Genomic DNA, 20,094 nt, shown 5'->3' with positions numbered 1-20,094 from the left:
TTCTCCAGAGCTCTACCATGGATTCCCTCCTTATGTTTCTCAGCTGAGGAAGTTCTAATTCTTCAACAAGAGAGCATCATAAATGCTTTTATATCCAAATTGATAGAGAGATGAAGGCTAGGGTAGGCAATGGCTTACTATAGAGCAAAAAGCCTAAAGAATTTACCTCCTGATTAGAGGGTCCAGTCCCACAGTGTTTTTGCTGACTGTAAGCTCCATAAAGGCAGAAAATTGTCTGAGTTGCCTATCTTTGAATCCATAGTGACTTTATTGATGAATAAATAATATCATCAGTTAATATTATCAGTTAATATCATCATCATGAATGAGCTGCCTTCTCAGCTCTGTTCAATCACTGATGAAGTGAACTACCAAGGGAGCAGTTTTACCTGTATACTTCTTTCATGTTATTTTGGCCTTAAATATAGTTCAGAATGTGGTTAGTATTAGTTCCCAGCAGCTGCTTAAAAGCTAAAAGACAGGCCAGGCACAGTGGCTCACACCCGTAATCCCAGCACTTTGGGAGGCTGAGGCGGGTGGATCACCTGAGGTCGAGTTCAAGACCAGTCTGGCCAACGTTGTGAAACCCTGTCTCAACTAAAAATACAAAAATTAGCTGGGTATGGTGGTGCATGCTTGTAATCCCAGCTACTCCAGAGGCTGAGGCAGGAGAATCGCTTGAACTTGGGAGGCAGAGGTTGCAGTGAGCCAAGATCACGCCACTGCACTCCAGCCTGGGTGACAGAGTGAGACTCTGTCTCAAAAAAAAAAAAAAACTAAACTAAAAGACAAAGTAATGTTTAGTATAAGAGGAGATTACAGTGACATACTTTTACATTAAATACTTTAGATCCTATGATCCCCAGAGATTTTTATAGGGTATCTTACAGCATAATTCTCTATCCTTTATTTATTATTTTTCAGGTCTCGCTATGTTGCCCAGGCTGGTCTTGAACTCCTGGGCTTAAGCAATCCTCCAGCCATGGCCTCCCAAAATGCTGGGATTACAGGCCTGAGTGAGCCACTGTGACTACCCTGTCTATTCTTTAAATACCACACCACCAATTTATAGGGAATTGAGGTATTTCTCACTCCCTCTCTCTTTTTTTTTTTTTTTTTTAAGACACAGAGTCTAGCTCTGTCTTCCAGGCTGGACTGCTGTGGCATGATTATGCTCACTGTAACCTCAAACTCCTGGGCTCAAGTGATCCTCCTGCCTCAGCCTCCCAAGTAGCTTGGACTACAGGCACACACCACCACACATGGCTAATTTTAAAAAACATTTTCGGCTGGGTGTGGTGGCTCATGCCTGTAATCCCAGCATTTTGGGAGGCTGAGTGAGAGGACTGTTTGAGGCCAGGAGTTTGAGACCAGCCTGGGCAACATGGTGAGACCCCATCTCTACTGAAAATACAAAAATTAGCTGGGCATGGTCGTGGGCACCTGTAATCCCACCTACTCAGGAGGCTGAGGTGGGAGGATCACTGGAGCCCAGGAGGTGGAGGTTGCATGAGCTGAGATCGTGTCACTGCATTCCAGCCTGGGTGACAGAGTGAGACCTGGTCTCAAAATAAAATAAAATTCGTAGAGGCGGAGTCTTGCTATGTTGCACAGGCTGATCTTGAACTCCTGGCCTCAAACAATCCTCCCACTTCAGCCTCTCAAAGTGCTTGGATTACAGGTATGAGCCACCATACCTGGCCAAGGTCTTCTTCTTCCTTTTTTTTTTGAGACGAAGTTTTGCTCTTGTTGCCCAGGCTGGAGTACAATGGTGCAATCTTGGCTCACCACAACCTCCACCTCCTGGGTTCAAGTGATTCTCCTGCCTCAGCCTCCCGAGTAGATGGGATTACAAGCATGTGCCACCATGCCCGGCTAATTTTGTACCAAGGTCTTCTTAATATTATGTCTTAAAGATCTCAGTCTCAGTCCCAGACAATTAAAGAAAAACAAAACAGAAGGAATTGCTATATAATTTAAACAAAAGTAACTTTCTGAGTCAGAGAGAGGTAGTCCTCAAGATGTTGAGGGCCAGCTCACTGAGTAGGTATCCAGGTACTTGGCTGCCTTCCTCAAAGCCCTAAATCTTTCTTTTTTAAGTGTATATATCCTTTTATTCAGAAATTCCACTTGTAGGGATGCTTATATATGTGCACAAATATATATGTACAAGGATATTCATTGCATCATTCGTTTATAATAGTAAAATACTGAAAAAGCACATACTCATCAGTGAGAAAACTGGTTACATAAATTATAGTGCATACATAAAAGGAGTACCATGTAAGCCATTAAAAATAATATGGCACATCCATGTGTCTTTTCCTGGAAGGATACTAAAAATATACTATTACATGAAAAAACTAAGCTGTTTAGTACCACTATTACCAATGTTAATATTATTATTTTATTTTATTTATTTATTTAAAACATTTTATTTTAAGTTCCAGGATACATATGCAAGTTTGCTATATAGGGAAACAGGTGCCATGGTGGTTTGCTGCACCTATCAACCCATCACCTAGGTACTAAGCCTCACATGCATTAGCTATTTATCTTGATGCTCTTACCCCACCTGTCCATACAACAGGCCCCAGTGTGTGTTGTTCCCCCCACTATGTCCATGTGTTCTCATTGTTCAGCTCCCATTTATAAGCAAGAACATGCAGTGTTTGGTTTTCTGTTCCTGTATTAGTTAGCTGGGGATAATGGCTTCCAGCTCCATCCATGTCCATGCAAAGGACATAACCTTGTTCCTTTTTATGGCCACATAGTATTTCATAGTATATATTTACCAGATTTTCTTTATCCAGCCTATCATTGATGGATATTTGGGTTGATTCCATGTCTTTTCTATTGTGAAGAGAAAGATCTAAATCTTTAAATGTGCTTTCCACAAAGGCATCTCAAGTTCTCCTGGATCCTTGACAGCTGATAGGGGAAACGTCAAGCCTCTGCAGACAGATGACAGCTCAATATGGGTGAATTATCTATATCCGCAAAGGAAGGAGAATTTTGTCCTTCGTTCTAATTTTAGAAGAATTCGGCCGGGTGCGGTGGCTCACGCCTATAATCCCAGCATTTTGGGAGGTCAAGGTGGGTGAATCACTTGAGGACAGGAGTTCAAGACCAGCCTGGCCAACATGCTGAAACCCTGTCTCTACTAAAAATACAAAAATTAGCCGGGCGTAGTGGCATGTGCCTATAGTCCCAGCTACTCGGGAGCTGGGGCAGGAGAATCGCTTGAACCCAGGAGGCGGAGGCTGCAGTGAGCCAAGATCGTGTCACTGCACTCCAGCCTGGGTGATAGAGTGAGATTCCATCTCAAAAAAAAAAAAAAAAAAAATTAAATTACAAGAATTCTTTTTTTAAAAAAGACTCAATTTTTAAAGACTCTTCGTCAGATGCAGTGGCTCAAACTTGTAATCTCAGCACTTTGGGAGACCGAGGCGGGTGGATCACTTGAGCCCAGCAGTTTGAGACCAGCCTGGGCAACATGGTAAAACCTTGCCTCTACTAAAAGAAATATAAAAATTAGGCTGGGTGCAGTGGCTCATGCTTGTAATCCTAGCAATTTAGGAGGCCATCGTGGGCAGATCACCTGAGGTCAAGAGTTTGAGACCAGCCTAGCTAACATGGTGAAACTCCATCTCTACTAAAAGTACAAAAATTAGCCACACTTGCTGGTGTGTGCCTATAATCCTAGCTACTGGGGAGGCTAAGACAGGAGAATTGCTTAAACCTGGGAGGCGGAGGTTGTAGTGAGTAGAGATCACACCACTGCCCTCCAGCCTGGGCGACAGAACAATCTTTATCACATACACACACAAAAAAAGAAATACAAAAATTAGCCAGGCATGATGGTGCATGGCTGCAGTCCCAGCTACTCAAGAGACTGAGGTGGGAGGATGGCTTAATAGAGTGATACTCTGTCTCAAAAAAGATTCCTGGCAGGATGTGGTGGCTCACGCCTGTAATCCCAGCACTTTGGGAGGCCGAGGCAGGCAGATCACATGAGGTCAGGAGTTGGAAACTAGCTTGGTCAACATAGTGAAACCCTGTCTCTGCTAAAAATACAAAAATTAGCCGGGCGCCTGTAATCCCAGCTACGCAGGAGGCTGACACAGGAGAATCACTTGAACCCGGGAGGATGAGGTTGCAGTGAGCCGAGATTGCACCACTGCACTCCAGCCTGGGGGATAATGCGAGACTCTGTCTCAAAAAAAAAAAAAAAAAAAGACTCTTAATTTTAAAAGAATAACTATATAACTATTACTGATATTTGGCACTTGTTGTATATGGTGCTAAGTATTTTATTTATTTTTTAAGACAGGGTCTTACACTGTCACCCAGGCTGGAGCGCAGTGGCATGATCATGACTCACTGCAGCCTTGACCTCCCAGGTTCAAGCAAGCCTCCCACCTTAGCCTCCCGAGTAGCTGGGACTACAGGCACTTGCCACTACATCTTTTAATTTTGTAGAGACACGCTATGTTGCCAACGCTGGTTTCATACCCCTGGGCTTGAGGGATCCTCCTGACTCCACCTCCCAAATTGTTGGGATTACAAGTGTCAGCCACTGCACCCGGCCTGTGCTAAGGATTTTATATCTACCATCTCAGTTATCCTACCTCTCTTGCTTTCCTTCTGCTTTTACGTGTGGCTGCTCACTCTGAGAAGGGAGTGATGCTTCTGGGAAATAGAAATGTCCTTTCCACACAGGTGTCTTCACACATCTTTATATGCTAAATTCCAGTCATCCAACTAACCTTAAATCTGCTGTTCCCTAGCATCCTGCTTTGAATTTGAATAATCAATCAAAGTTTCCTTTTCTGCCTTGGTAACCAAGTGGGTACCTGTCTAGGTTTCACTGGCAGGTCCAAAGTCAAAAAATCCCCAGCCTTGAGATTACTTCCCACCTCCAGGGAATAAAACTGAAATTCCTGCATTTCACACAAAAAATCAGTGAAATACTAGAACTTTTTAAAAACATTACCTCCTTTACATGCCTACATTTCTAAGGCAATACATTAGCTTTTAGTTGATAAATCAAACTTCAAGACTCGTCATCATACTACCAGGCTTTTCATGCCTTCCTCTGTCACCCAGGCTGAGTGCAGTGGCACGATCTTGGCTCACTGCAACCTCTACCTCCTGGGTTCAAGCAGTTCTCCTGCCTCAGCCTCCCAAGTACCTGGGACTACAGGCGCATGCCACCATGCCCGGCTGTTTTGTATTTTTAGTAGAGACTGGGTTTTGCCATGTTGGCCAGGCTGGTCTTGAACTCCTGACCTCAGGTGATCTGCCCACCTCAGCTTCCCAAAATGCTGGAATTACAGGTGTGAGCCACCATGCCTGGCCTCAAGTACTCAAATGTTTACTAAGCGAATGAATTAACCCATGTTTATTCTGAAAGCATTCAACATATATACATCAAGCAGGTAATCTCAAATTCTGCAAGTCTAAAATTAATTTCTGTACCTTTTTCTGAACTCCCTTATTTCTAGTATCTCTTAACTTGTCTGACTGCCTCTGTTCTCCTACACCTCCAAACCACCCTCAATAATGCAGCTAGCATTAGCCTTCTCAAGTATATGTGATCATGTCATTTCTCTCTATATAAACGCATTAATGTTGCCCATTCACTTCCAGTCTACTTCATAAGAAGACTCATACCTAGAATACTCTTTTATTGGATTTCTTTACATATTTCTTTGCTACATGATGATATGCTACCATCCCTTACTTCTAAAAGCAAATCTAATATCATCCCAGACATCTAAGATTTTAAGCCACATGTGATGGCTCTGCTTAAATCTTGAAATCATGAGGGGCACAGTACAATTATGAGTCCTATTCTAAATACCACTAATTCAAATGACTTCCGCCATTCCACCTCATGAGCATAAAACAAGCTTATGAGTAAAAATCTGCAAGGTCTCGTTTTCTAGGAGCCAAATAAAACCGCATGCCATTCAAAGGAGTGAAGCAAATTGATGGATGTTAGAGCAGAGATCTATCCCTTTTTTTTTCTTTTTTTTTTTTTTTTTGAGACAGGGTCTTGCTCTGTCACCCAGGCTGGAGTGCAGTGGTGCGCAATCATAGCTCACTGCAGCCTAAAACTCCTGGGCTCAAGTGATCCTCCTGCTTCAGTCTCCCAAGTAGCTAGGAATACAGATGCATGCCACCATACCTGGCTGATTTCTAAATTTTTTGCTATGTTGCTTAGGCTGGTCTTGAACTCTTGGCCTCAAGCAATCCTCCTGCCTCAGCCTATCCCTTCCCTTCCTCCCTTCCTTTTTGTTTTTTTTTTTTTTTTTTTTTTTTGAGACAGAGTCTTGCCCTGTCGCCCAGGCTGGAATGCAGTGGTGCGATCTCAACTCATTGCAATCTCCGCCTCCCGGGTTCAAGCGATTCTCCTGCCTCAGCCTCCCGAGTAGCTGGGATTACAGGCACGTGCCACTACGCCCAGCTAATTTTTGTAGTTTTAGTAGAGACGGGGTTTCACTATGTTGGTCAGGCTGGTCTCAAACTCTTGACCTCGTAATCCGCCGCCTCGGCCTCCCAAAGTGCTGGGATTACAGGCGTGAGCCACCGCGCCCAGCTCCTCTCTTCATTTTTTATCTATTTATTTATTTTTTTGATACAGAGTCTTGCTCTGTGGCGCAGTCTCGGCTCACTGTAACTTCTGCCTCCCGAGTTCAAGCGATTCTCCTACCTCAGCCTCCTAAGTAGCTGGGATTACGGATGTGTGCCATCACACCCAGCTAATTTTTATATTTTTAGTAGAGACGGGTTTTCATCATGTTGGCCAGGCTGCTGTCAAACTCCCAATCTGATGTGATCCACCCACCTCGGCCTCTCAAAGTGCTGGGATAACAGGCGTAAGCCACTGTGCCTGGCGTTTTTTGTTTTTTGTTTTTTTTTTTGAGAAAGGGTCTCACTCTGTCACCCAGGCAGGCTGGAATGTAGTGGCATGATCACAGTTCACTGTAGCCTCAACCTTCCAGGCTCAAGTGATCCTCCCACCTCAGCCTCCTGAGTAACTGAGACTACAGGCACACGCAACCACACCTGGCTAATTTTTGTATTTTTGTAGAGACAGGGTTTCACCATGTCGCTCAGGCTGGTCTCAAACTCCTGAGCTCAAGCAATCTGCCCACCTCAGCCTCCCAAAGGGCTGGCATTATAGGCATGAGCCACTGTGTCTGGTCTAGTCTATCCCTTTCTTAAGAGAAAACTGGAGAACTGACAATTCAGCCAATTCAGGTCTTCTAATAACCCTGACATTGATTCTCACATGAAAATGACATTTAGGACATACCAATAAATAGCAAATGAGATTTAAGATTTAGAATCTGCTGCAGTTTATGAAATCCACCATAGTACAGGAGGATTAAGGAAAAAATCTGTCTCTTCATTTTCTTTTTTTCTCCTTTTTCTTTTGAGACGGAGTTTCGCTCTTATTGCCCAGGCTGGAGTGCAATGGCATGATCTCAGCTCACTGTAACCTCCACCTCCTGGGTTCAAGTGAGTCTCCTGCCTCAGCCTCCTGAGTAACTGGGATTACAGGCATGCACCACCACGCCCGGTTAATTTTGTATTTTTAGTAGAGACGGGGTTTCTCCATGTTGGTCAGGATGGTCTCGAACTCCTGACCTCAGGTGGATCTGCCCGCCTCAGCCTCCCAAAATGCTGGGATTATAGGCTTGAGCCACCGCAACCTGCCTGGCTCTTCATTTTCTAGCATAGGGCCTGACATAAGACTGATGGCCCCTGAGAACCATTTCAAACTAGTATGAGTGATAATACAGTCCTATCCTTCCCTTCCCCAGAACATTCATTAATCTGAGGGAAAGGCTGGTGGGACATGGACATAAAAATATATAACTCCTTCATCTTTCACCCAGAAAAAGAAAAATCGAATTCTCCTGTACCTGTAGCAGAAACTTCATGTTTCCTGTCTTACTGAGTCGCATGAAACTAGGAAAAAAGACAGTGTCCTTCCATTTGCTCTCTCAAGAGATTATAATGATAGAAGGAGGGTGGCACAATGCCTACTTCCCAATCACTAGGTTTTCATCAGATCTTTTAAGAGAATGATCCAATCAGATCAGCTACTTGTAATTATAATCTAGTATAAGTAAAACATTGTCTTTAAAGAAGCTGTATTTCTGGCCTGGTCCAGTGGTTCAAGCCTGTAATCTGAGCACTTTGGGAGGCAGAGGCAGGTGGATCGCTTGAGGCCAGGAGTTCAAGACCAGCCTGGCCAACATGGTGAAACCCCGTCTCTACTAAAAATAAAAAAATTAGATATGGTGGTGCGCATCTGTGATCCCAGCTACTTGGGAGGCTGAGGCACAAGAATCACTTGAACCTGGGCATCAGAGGTTGCAATGAGCCGAGATCATTCCAATCTGGGTGACAGAGTGAGACTTTGTCTCAAGAAAACAAATCAAAACAAATAAAGAAGTTGTATTTCTGAAAATTAAGCTCTCTGATCAAGTGCTCATTAGTCTAGTTTCATAAAATGTATGAATCCTCTATCCATTCATTTGCCATCAAAGTCATCCTCACCCTGGGCCCTTAACTATGAACTGCCAGAGCAGTAGAAAACTCAGTCCCACATCTGATACCTAGCTAAGTTCCTGGCACATAATAGGCATGGATATTTGTTAAAATGAGTGAAATAAACACAGGGTTTGCTAATTGTGTATCATGTTAATAAATCCCTAAAAAGTCTCACAGATACACAATCCAGCAGCCTAACATCAAAATTCCTAATGCAACAGGAATGTGGATGATCCATAAGACATATTCCTGGAGCCAGTGGTCTCCAGGACATATAATATATCTAAATATTTGCCTAAAATACATTATTTCCTGGGTTCCAAGTCATTGTATCACCTAATAAAAGAAAGTCCACTTTCTCTGAGAAGTAACAGACCCCATAATAATTACCCATGAGATCCTTTGCACTATTTCAGTCATTCAGCAAATACTTGTTTGTTTGTTTGTTTTTTGAGACAGAGTTTCACTCTGTTGCCCAGGCTTGAGTGCAGTGGCGCAATCTCAGCTCACTGCAACCTCTGCCTCCCAGGTTCAAGCAATTCTCCTGCCTCAGCCTCCCAAGTAGCTGGGATTACAGGCATGCGCCACCATGCCTGGCTAATTTTTGTATTTTTAGTAGAGATGGGGTTTCACCATGTTGGCCAGGCTGGTCTCGAACTCCTGACCTCAGGTGATCTGCCCACCTTGGCAGCCTCCCAAAGTTCTGGGATTACAGGTGTGAGCCACCACATCCAGCCAAGCAAATATTTGAATACCAACTATGTACAAACACTGCTTGATGCTGTGGGGACTCATAGATGAATGGTGTATCAGTGAAATATTTCATAATATATTTATTTATTAACATGCTCCACAGGGAGGTACATAATAAATTTAAATGCACATCCACAAGGAGTCACTAACAAGTTCACAAACTAGAGCTTACAATCTAGAAAAGTAGCAGAATGGGCTGGGCGCGGTGGGTCACACCTGTAATCCCAGCACTTTGGGAGGCCAAGGTGGGTGGATCACCTGAGGTCAGGAGTTCAAGACCAGCCTGGCCAACATGGTGAAACCCCGTCTCTACTAAAAATACAAAAAAATTAGCCAGGCGTGGTAGTGGGCACCTGTAATCCCAGCTACTTGGGAGGCTGAGGCAGGAGAATCGCTTGAACCTGGGAGGCAGAGGTTGCAGTGAGCTGAGGTCATGCCATTGCACTCCAGCCTGGGCAACAAGAGCGAAACTGTCTCTCAAAAAAAAAAAAGAAAAAGAAAAGAAAAGTAGCAGAACAAAATATTTGTGCTAATGGTATAAGAATATGAAAGAAGACACAATTAATTCCTGAGGGTGAAGTCTCTCAAAAAAGACACTTGGGCCTTGAAAGGATAAGCAGAACAATAATTATTTTTTTTAATAGAAACAGAGACTCATTATGTGCCCAGTTTTGTCTCAAACTCCTGGACTCAAGCAATCCTCCTACTTTGGCCTCCCAAAGTGCTGGGATTACAGGCATGAGCCACCATGTCCAGCCAGAACAATAAACTTTTTTGTTTTTGTTTTTTCAGATGGAGTTTCGCTCTCATTGCCCAGGCTGAGTGCAGTGGTGCGATCTCAGCTCACTGCAACCTCTGCCTCCTGGGTTCAAGCGATTCTACTGCCTCAGCCTCCTGAGTAGCTGGGATTACAGGCACCCGCCACCATGCCTGGCTAATTTTAAAAATATTTTTTAGGAGAGACGGGGTTTCACCATGTTGGCCAGGCTGGTTTTGAACTCCTGACCTCAAATGATGCCACCTGCCTTGGCCTCCCAAAGTGCTAGGATTACAGGTGTGAGCCACTGCACCCGGCCCAGAATAATAAACTTTTAATGGAGAGCCATCAAGGAAATGCAAATCAAAATCACAACAAGCTATCACTTTATACCTACTAGAATGGCTATAATAAAAAAGACAAATAAATTCTGGTAAGGGTGTAAAGAAATTGGAAATTGGAAACCTCAAATACCGCTTATGGCATTGTAAAACGATGCAGCTGCTTTGGAGGATAGTTGGGCAGTTCCTCAAATGTTTAAAGCATAAAGTTACCATGTGACCTAGCAACTCCACTGCTAGGTATACACCTAAGAGAATTGAAAACATGCCCACACAGGACCAGGTGTGGTGGCTCAAGCCTGTAATCCCAGCACTTTGGGAGGCTGAGGCAGTCGGATCATTTGAGGCCAGGAGTTGAAGACCAGCCTGGCCAACATGGTGAAGTTCTGCCTCTACTAAAAATACAAAAACTAGGCCGGGCGCGGTGGCTCATGCCTGTAATCCCAGCACTTTGAGATCCCGAGGCGGGGGAATCAAAAGGTCAGGAGATCGAGACCATCCTGGCTAACACAGTGAAACCCTGTCTCTACTAAAAATACAAAAAAATTAGCCAGGTGTGGTGGCAGTCGCCTGTAGTCCCAGCTACTCAGGAGGCTGAGGCAGGAGAATGGCGTGAACCCGGGAGGTGGAGCTTACAGTGAGCTGAGATCGCACCACTGCACTCCAGCCTGGGCGACAGAGCGAGACTCTGTCTCAAAAAAAAATAAAAATAAATAAAAATACAAAAATTAGCCAGGTGTGGTGGTGCATGCCTGTAATCCCAACTACTCGAAAGGCTGAGGTACAAGAATCACTTGAACCCGGGAGGCAGAGATTGCAGTGAGCCAAGATTGTGCCACTGCACTCCAGCCTGGGCAACAGAGTGAGACCCTGTCTCAAAAAAAAAGAAAAGAAAAAAAAGGGAAGAAAACATATGCTTACACAAAATCTGTACACAAATTTCACAGAAGCACTATTCATAATTGCCCAAAGTGGAAACAAGACAAATGTTTATCAACTGATAACTGGATAAATAAAATGTGATGTATTCATATGATGAAATATTTATTCAGCCATAAAAGGGAAGAAAGTATTGATACATGGTACAATGTGAAGTAAGCCTAAAAGCATTACGCAAAGAGACACAAGCCAATCACAGAGGACCACATGTTGCATGATTCCATCTATATAAAATGTCCAGAATAGGGCAATCTATAGATATAGAAAGTAAATTAGTGACTACCTAGGGCAATGGGAGAGGAGTAATGGGAGGATTAAGTGGTGATAGGTAAGTGGGTAGGATTTCCTTTGGGGGATAATAAAATGTTCTAAAATTGATTATGGTAGTGGATGCAAAACTGCATATACTAAGAGCCACTGAATTGTATACTTTAAATGTGTGATGTGTGAACTTTAAACTGTATGATGTGTGAATTATATCTCAATAGAGCTGTTATAAAAATGTGATGAAGTGCATGTTTATAGCAGCACAATTTGCAACTGCAAAGATATGGAACCAACCTAAGTGCTCATCGACCAACAAGTGGATAAAGAAAATGTGGTGTATATACACCATGGAATACTACTCAGCCATAAAAAGGAACAAAATAATGTATTTTGCAGCAACTTGGATGGAGCTGTAGGCCATTATTCTAAATGAAGTAACTCAGGAATGGAAAACCACATATTACATGTTCTCACTAAGCCATGAGGATGCAAAGGCACAAGAGTAATATAATGGAATTTGGGGACTGGGAGGGGAAGGCTGGAAGGGGTGTGAAGGATAAAAGACTACATATTGGGTACAGTGTAAACTGCTCAGGTGACAGGTGCACTAAAATCTCAGAAATCACCGCTAAAGAACTTACCCATGTAACCAAAAACCACCTGTACCCCAAAAACTATTGAAATTTAAATATATAGTTTAAAAAAATGTGATGAGGGCCAGGTGTGGTGCCTCATGCCTATAATCTCAACACTTTGGTTGCTTGAGCCCAGGAGTTCAAGACCAGCTTGGGCAACATGGCAAAGTCCCAGCTGTACCAAAAAAAAAATTAAAAATTAGCTGGGCATGGTGGCATGTGCCTGTAGTCCCAGCTACTCAGGAGTGGGAAGATCACTGAACTTGAGACGCTGAGGATGCATTGAGCCATGATTGCACTACTGCACTACAGCCTGGCAACAGAGCAAGACTGTCTCAACAACAACAAAATGTGATGAGGATGGGTAGACAGAAGAAGACATTCCAACCACTAAAACTATCTTGAGACGTTAGGTTACCAGAGGTTACCATGAACTGGCACAGAATTCAGCCTAGGTGGCATCACTCTACTTCATTTCCAGGTAGAAAAGTCAGTCACAAGATAAATATATTTTATTGAAGCTCAAATCATGTAAGAGAAAGAAACAAATATTTCCTGCAACTCTTCTTCCTAAAAACAACAATGTAAAACAAGAAAGGCATCTCTAAAGCAGAGCCTTAGGCAGAGAATACACGCCACATAACTGCCCAGCATAGATGGGTTTTTTTTTTTGAGACGAAGTCCCGCTCTGTTGCCCAGGCTGGAGTGCAGTGGTATGATCTCGGCTCACTGCGAGCTCCACCTCCTGGGTTCAAGTGGTTCTCCTGCCTCAGCCTCCTGAATAGCTGGGATTACAGGCATGCGACACCACGCCTGGTTAATTTTTGTATTTTTAGTAGAGAGGGGTTTCACCATGTTGGTCAGGCTGGTCTCGAACTCTTGACCTTGTGATCCCCCCGCCTTGGCCTCCCAAAGTGCCAGGATTACAGGCGTGAGCCACCACCCCCGGCCTATAGCTGGTTTTAAAACATGATCTATGGCCGGGCATGGTGGCTCACACCTATAATCCCAGCACTTTGGGAGGCTGAGCTGGACGGATCACTTAAGGTCAGGAATTCGAGACCAGTTTAGCCAACATGGTGAAACCCTGTCTCTACTAAAAATACAAAAATTAGCCAGGTGTGGTGGCGCACGCCTGTAATCCCAGCTATTTGAGAGGCTGAGGCAGGAGAATCACTTGAACCTGGGAGGTGAAGGTTGCAGTGAGCTGAGATCAAGATCGCACCACCATACTCCAGCCCGAAGGACAGGTCAAGACTCCATCCCCCACCCCCCCCAAAAAAAGAGGTGACTCTAGGCCAGGTGCCGTGGCTCATGCCTGTAATCCCAGCACTTCGAGAGGCTGAGGTGGGTGGATCCTTGAGGTCAGGAGTTCGAGATCAGCCTGTACTCTACCCTGGGCCACAGAGCAAGACTGTTGGCCCAGTCTTGGTGACTCTCAGTGCTGTTTTTTTTTTTTTTGAGATGGAGTCTCGCTCTGTTGCCCAGGCTGAAGTGTAATGGCATGATCTCAGCTCACAGCAACCTCTGCCTCCTGGGTTCAAGCGATTCTCCTTCCTCAGCCTCCCAGGTAGCTGGGATTACAGGCCCGCCACCATGCCCAGCTAATTTTTTTGTATTTTTAGTAGCGATGAGGTTTCACCATGTTGGCCAGGCTGGTCTCGAACTCCTGACCTCAGGTGATCCACCTGCCTTGGCCTCCCAAAGTGTTGGGATTACAGGCGTGAGCCACCGCGCCCGGCCTTCATGGACAATTTGAAAAGAAGTATGGGGCTGGGTGCTGTGGCTCATGCCTGTAATCCCAACACTTAGAGAAACCAAGGCAGGAGAATCATTGAGGCCAGGAGTTTGAGACCAGCCTGAGAAACACAGTGAGATACTGTCTCTATATAAAATTTTTCAAAAAAGAAATTTGGAGGCTGAGACAGGAGAATTGCTTGAACCCAGGAGGCGGAGGTTGCAGTGAGCTAAGATTGTATCATTGCACTCCAGCCTGGGTGACAGAGTGAGACTTCATCTCAATAAATAAATAAATAAATAAATAAAAATAATAAAAAGAAATGAAATATGGGATGGTTAAAAAATAAATAAAGAGGCCAGGTATGGTGGCTCACGGCTATAATCCCAACACTTTGGGAGACAGAGATGGGAGGATTGCTTGAGCCCAGGAGTTTGAGACCATCCTGGGCAACACAGGGAGACCCTGCCTCTACGAAAAATTTTTTAAATTAGCCTAACATAGTGGTGTGCACCTATAGTCCTAGCTACTTAGGAGGCTGATCTGCGAGGATCACTTGAGCCGGGGAAGTTGAGGCTGCAGTGAGCCAAGATCGGGCCACTGCACTCCAGCCTAGGCAACACAGTGAAACCCTGAATAAAAAAAAAAAGAAAAACAAGACAAAAAAAAAGAAACACAGGGACAGTCAATGGTTTTCATTAACTATAAGCCCCATTTAAAAAAAAAAACCCATATTTTAAATATGTTCAAATCAGTAGCCTAAAATGACATCAAAAAACAGGTAAAGGGATTTAGTTTATCATTTTACCTCAATCATCAAAAAGTCTACTAGAGCCAGGTGCGGTGGCTCATGCCTGTAATCACAGAACTTTGGGAGGCCAAGGTGGGAAGATCCCTTGAGCCCAGCAGTTTGACATCAGCCTGGGCAACATGGCGAAACTCTGTCTCTACAAAAAAAAAGAAAGAAAAGAAAAATGCAAAAATTAGCCAGGCATGGTGGCATGTGCCTGTAAGTAGTCCCAGCTACTCTGGATGCTGAGGCGGGAGGATCACCTGAGTCCATGGAGGTTGAGGCTGCAGTGAGTGGTGATCAGGCTACTGCACTCCACCAGGATGACAGTGAGACCCTGTCTCAAAAAAAATAAATCTACTAGATTTAAGCATTGATCTAATAAATGAAAATGGAACCCAATCAAGAGAATCTTGTATCATCTTTTAAAATTTTTTATGTTTATTTTATTTTTTCACTCTTGCTTCTCTCTGGATTGTTATCATCTTAGGGAAAAACACTTATTCCCTACTCCAGATGTTTCTTTCAATGTAGACAGCTAAGCGTTTAGCATATCACCCCTCCCTTCTTAGTGACTAGAAGAAAAACACAGCTCCTTCTTTCCTATTTTGAGATCCAGCTAGCTGCAGAGAGTATACACTCAGCTTTGCTATTCTGAACTGGTCAAATTTTACAGGGGTAAGTGCCCACATGAAGTGCATAGGTTTTTGTTTGGTTTTTAAGTACTGCTTGTATTTAGGTGGATAAATCTGTCTAATTCTGGATTCAGTATTAGAACATCTACTAGCCCACAAATATAAGCTATCTTCTTGAATATTAGTTTTATTAGTAATAAGTATTACTTTATTTCCATCTGTCAAACTTTTTTCGTATTTCTCAACTGGATTGAAGTAAGAGGAGTGCTTCCAATTGAAACCCTCAAACCCCAACAATCTTTAAGAGCTATGCAAATATTATTTTTGGTAATTGAAATAGTGGGGTAAAGGTTAGAGTACAGCCCTACCAGTTTGCAAATCCTATTATTTGTAAAATAATAATTTAATAGTAATTCAATTTGAATTAAAGTAAATCAATTTCATTCCTAATTAATGTCTTTATTTTACAAATGAGGGAAAATCAGATTCACTTTTTATATAACTACTTAATTTTTCACTGTTCATTCAGCAACTGAATAGGCAAGGAATCAATGTTTACTCAATTTTTTAAAAAGTATTTTTCTTGACTATAAATCCCATTAACCAACAGAAAATGGTTAAAACATTGGCTCAAAAGTCACAGAGACTTAGGGATTTGGGGGTTTTTTTTTTTTTTTTTTTTTTTTTTTTTTGAGTCAAGGTCTCACTCTGTTGCCCAGGCTGGAGTGTAGTGGCACAATCATGGTTCACTGTAGCCCCGAATTCCTGGGCTCAAGCAATCTTCCCACCTCAGCCTCCCGAGTAGCTGCAACTACAGGCGCATGCTACCACACCTGGCTAATATTTGAATTTTTTGTAGAGACTTAGTCTTGCTATGTTACCTAGTCTGGTCTTAAACTCTTGGGTTCAAGTGATCCTCCTGCCTTGACCTCCCAAAGTGCTGGGATTACAGGCATGAGCCACCAAGCCCAGCCAATATTTAGGTTTAATTCTACCATTGTCTTGTATTAGCTGTGTAACTTTGGATAAGTTGCTTGACCTCACCTATAAAATGGGGACAGTTAACAACACCTATTAAATAGGACTGTTGTGGGGATTAAAATAAATGCAGGTAGCCAGGTGTGGTTATCCTTGCCTATAATCCCAGCTACTCTGAAGACTGAGGTGGGAGGATCACTTGAAGCCAGGAGTTCAAGATCAGTCTGGGCAACATAGTGAGGCTTTGTCTCTAAAAAAACAATTTTAAAAAAATCAGCTGGGTGTGTCAGTGTACACCTGTAGTCCTGGCTACATGGAAGACTAAGCCAGGAGGACCACCTGAGCTCAGGTGTTTGAGGCTGCAGTGAGCTATGATCACACCACTCCACTCCAGCCTGGGAGAGAAAGTGAGATCCCCTTCTGCAATAAATAAATAAATATATACATATATGTAAATACAAATAAATATATACATACATACATGTAAAACTCTTATCATGGTGCCTGAAACATAAAAGGAGCTGACATCTAGTCATTCAATAAATATTCAATGCCCACTTTAGAGTACTAGGTACTATGTTAGGTACCAAGGACAAAATGCTTAGCTAAACCAGACATGGTTCTGGCCCTAATAAAATTTTCAGGGGTATTTAGTGGGGAGAGAGACATTAATCAAATAATCATAAAATAATTTAATAATTACCCTCTGTGATAAATGGGCTACCAAAAACAAAAAACAAAAAGAAGGCTGTGGCCTATTTTCATTAGACTAGTCAGAAAGATGACATTTAAGTATGAAAGACTTCAAGGATGAGAAGAAACTAGCCATTCGGAGAATGAAAGAGATCATTCCAGAAAGAGGGAGCACACGGTTAAAAGCTATAAGGTGGGACTTTGGAAGGAACAGAAGGCCAGTGAAGCTGGAATGTAATGAAACATCCGGCCTCTCAGTTTTTAGAAGGTTTATGTGAGTTAAATTTTATAAAGGGCTTAGAACAGTAACTGGTATGCTCAGGAGGCTGAGGGAAGAGAATCGCTTGAACCTGGGAGGCAGAGGTTGCAGTGAGCCGAGATCACGCCATTGCACTCCAGTCTGGGCAACAAGAGCGAAACTCCATCTCAAAAAAAATAAAAGAACAGTAACTGGTATGTAAAAATACTGTATATTATATAAAATAAAACTAAGAAAACAAGGTAATTATTAACTCCAGGGAAAACAAAAATTGAACAAAGGAACTATTATCATAGCATATTATACAGCTTAGCTAGAAATAATACTTATAAAATCATAATAATATAAATACTGAATACTGGTTTAACTAAAAATCATGATACAACTTATACACGGAAGCTGGGAAGAAAGGGGAAGCTGGAACATAAGGGCACGGGGTTTAAGAGAAATAAATCTTTACCCTCTATAACAGAAAGGCAATATCTGATTTGTTGAATCAATACACAAACATAGACTTACAGAATTTCTGAATTCCGGCTGGGCGCAGTGGCTCATGCCTGTAATCCTAGTACTTTGGGAGGCTGAGGTGGGCGAATCACTTGAGTTCAGGAGTTCCAGACCAGCCTGGCCAACGTGGTGAAACCTCATCTCTACTAAAAATACAAAAAGTTATCTGGGCGTGGTGGTGTGCACCTGTAATCCCAGCTACTTGCAAGGCTGAGGCAGGAGAATTGCTTGAACCTGGGAGGTGGACGTTGCAGTAAGCCGAGATTGCGCCACCGCACTCCAGCCTGGGCAACAGAGCAAGACTCTGTCTCAAAAAAAAAAAAAAAAAAAAAAATTCTAAATTTTATATAATTAACAATGAATGATTTGAAAAGGAAATTAAAACTGTTCCATTTCTAATAGCACCAAAAATAATAATATGCTTAAGAATAAGGTTAACCAAGGAGGCAAAAGACTTGTACAGTGAAAGCCAAAAACATTACTAAAAGAAATTGCAGAAGACAAAAATATATGGAAAGACACTCCATGCTCATGGATTGGAAGCATTAACATTGTTAAGATATCAGGGCCAGGTGCGGTGGCTCACGCCTGTAATCCCAGCACTTTGGGAGGCCAAGGCGGGTGGATCACGAGGTCAGGAGTTCAAGACCAGCCTGGCCAAGATGGTGAAACCCCATCTCTACTAAAAATACAAAAATTAGCTGGGCTTGGTGGCAGGTGCCTATAATCCCAGCTACTCAGGAGGCTGAGGCAGAGAATTGCTTGTACCCGGGAGGCGGAGGTTGCAGTGAGCTGAGATCACGCCACTGCACTCCAGCCTGGGTGACAGAGCAAGACTCCGTCTCAAAAAAAAAAAAAAAAAAAAAAAAGGGTGTCAGTACCACTCAAAGCAATCTGCAGATTCAATGTAATCCACATCAAAATCCCAAAAATGGGCTGGGTGTGGTGGCTCATGTCTGTAATCTGCAGATTCAATGTAATCCCTATCAAAATCCCAAAGATGGGCCGGGTGTGGTGGCTCATGCCTGTAATTCCAGGCACTTTGAGAGGCTCAGGTGGGTGGATCATATGAGGCCAGGAGTTCAAGACCAGCCTGGCCAACATGGCAAAACCCCATCTCTATTAAAAATACAAAAATCAGCTGGGTGTGGTGGTGCATGTCTGTAATCTCAGCTACCCGGGAGGCTGAGGCAAGAGAGTCACTTGAACCCAAGAGGTGGAGGTTGCAATGAGCTGAGATCATGCCATTGCACTCCAGCCTGGGCAAAAAGAGCAAAACTCTGTCTCAAATAAATAAATAAATTAATTAATTAAATTAAATAAGCAAAGGACTTGAATAGACTTATCTCCAAAGAAGATTTACAAATGACATTTCACAAATGTGAAAAGATGTTCAACATTCTGTTTCATTAGAGAAACAGAAATCAAAACCAAGGGACACCACGTCACACCCATCAGGATGGCTACTTATCAAAAAAAAAAAAGCGGAAAACAACAAGTGTTGGTAAGGATGCAGAGAAATTGGAACCCTTGTGCAGTGTTGAAAACAGGACAGTGGTTCCTGAAAAAGTTAAAAATAGACTTACCATATGATGTAGCAATTCCACTTCTGGGTATATACCCAAAAGAATTGAAAGCAATGTCTCAAAGGGACACTTGAATGTATTTGTACACTCAAGTTCATAGCAACATTATTCACAACAGCCAAAAGGCAGAAGCAACCCAAGTATCCATCAATGGGCAAATGAATAAACAAATATGTGCTATACGCTGTACATACAATGAAACATTATTCAGGGTGAAAGGCAAGGAAACACTGACACATGCTACAACATAGATGAACCACGAGGACATTATACCAAGTGAAATAAGACAGTCACAAAAATATTGTATGATTCCACTTACATAAGGTACATAGGATAGTCAAATTCATCGAGACAGAAAGTAGAACAGTGGTTGCCAGAGGCTGGAGGGAGAGGAGAATGCGGAGTTGTTTAATGGGTATAGAGTTTCAGTTTTGTAAGATGAAAAGAATTCTGGAGATGGGTTATGCAACAATGTAAATGCACTTAATGCTACTAAACTGTATACTAAAATGTTCAAGATGAGCCAGGCAAGGTGGGTGCCTCACGCCTGTAATCCTAGCACTTTGGGAGGCTGAGGTGAGTGGACTGCTTGAAGTCAGGAGTTCAAGGACAGCCTGACCAACCTGGTGAAAACTCGTCTCTACT

At 42.8% G+C, this 20,094-nt stretch overlaps 1 protein-coding gene across 19 annotated transcripts in view; it reads right to left on the bottom strand.

Moving 5' to 3' along the window:
- Positions 1-20,094, bottom strand: part of RBMS2 (RNA binding motif single stranded interacting protein 2) — a 95,068-nt gene that overhangs the window by 58,455 nt on the left and 16,519 nt on the right. For 7 of the 19 annotated variants that reach the window (XM_054528117.2, XM_063711844.1, XM_063711843.1 and 4 more), the window contains exons 2-3: positions 18,098-18,167; positions 17,876-18,009 (exon numbers count right to left, since the gene is read on the bottom strand). The exons of 8 other annotated variants lie outside the window; for them this stretch is intronic. In XM_054528117.2, the coding sequence (XP_054384092.1) occupies positions 17,876-18,009; positions 18,098-18,167 (204 nt within the window). Of the gene's footprint in view, positions 1-17,447; positions 17,505-17,875; positions 18,010-18,097; positions 18,168-20,094 lie in introns of those variants that run through there. 4 more of the 19 variants (XM_054528100.2, XM_063711849.1, XM_054528108.2 and 1 more) reach the window with 3 other exon arrangements.

This window comes from Pongo abelii, chromosome 10, assembly GCF_028885655.2.
Source record: "Pongo abelii isolate AG06213 chromosome 10, NHGRI_mPonAbe1-v2.0_pri, whole genome shotgun sequence".
In the NCBI taxonomy this organism is placed as follows: domain Eukaryota; kingdom Metazoa; phylum Chordata; class Mammalia; order Primates; family Hominidae; genus Pongo; species Pongo abelii.
The sequence above is the reverse complement of the archived record's forward strand: the minus strand, read 5'-3'. Positions and strand labels throughout refer to the sequence as shown.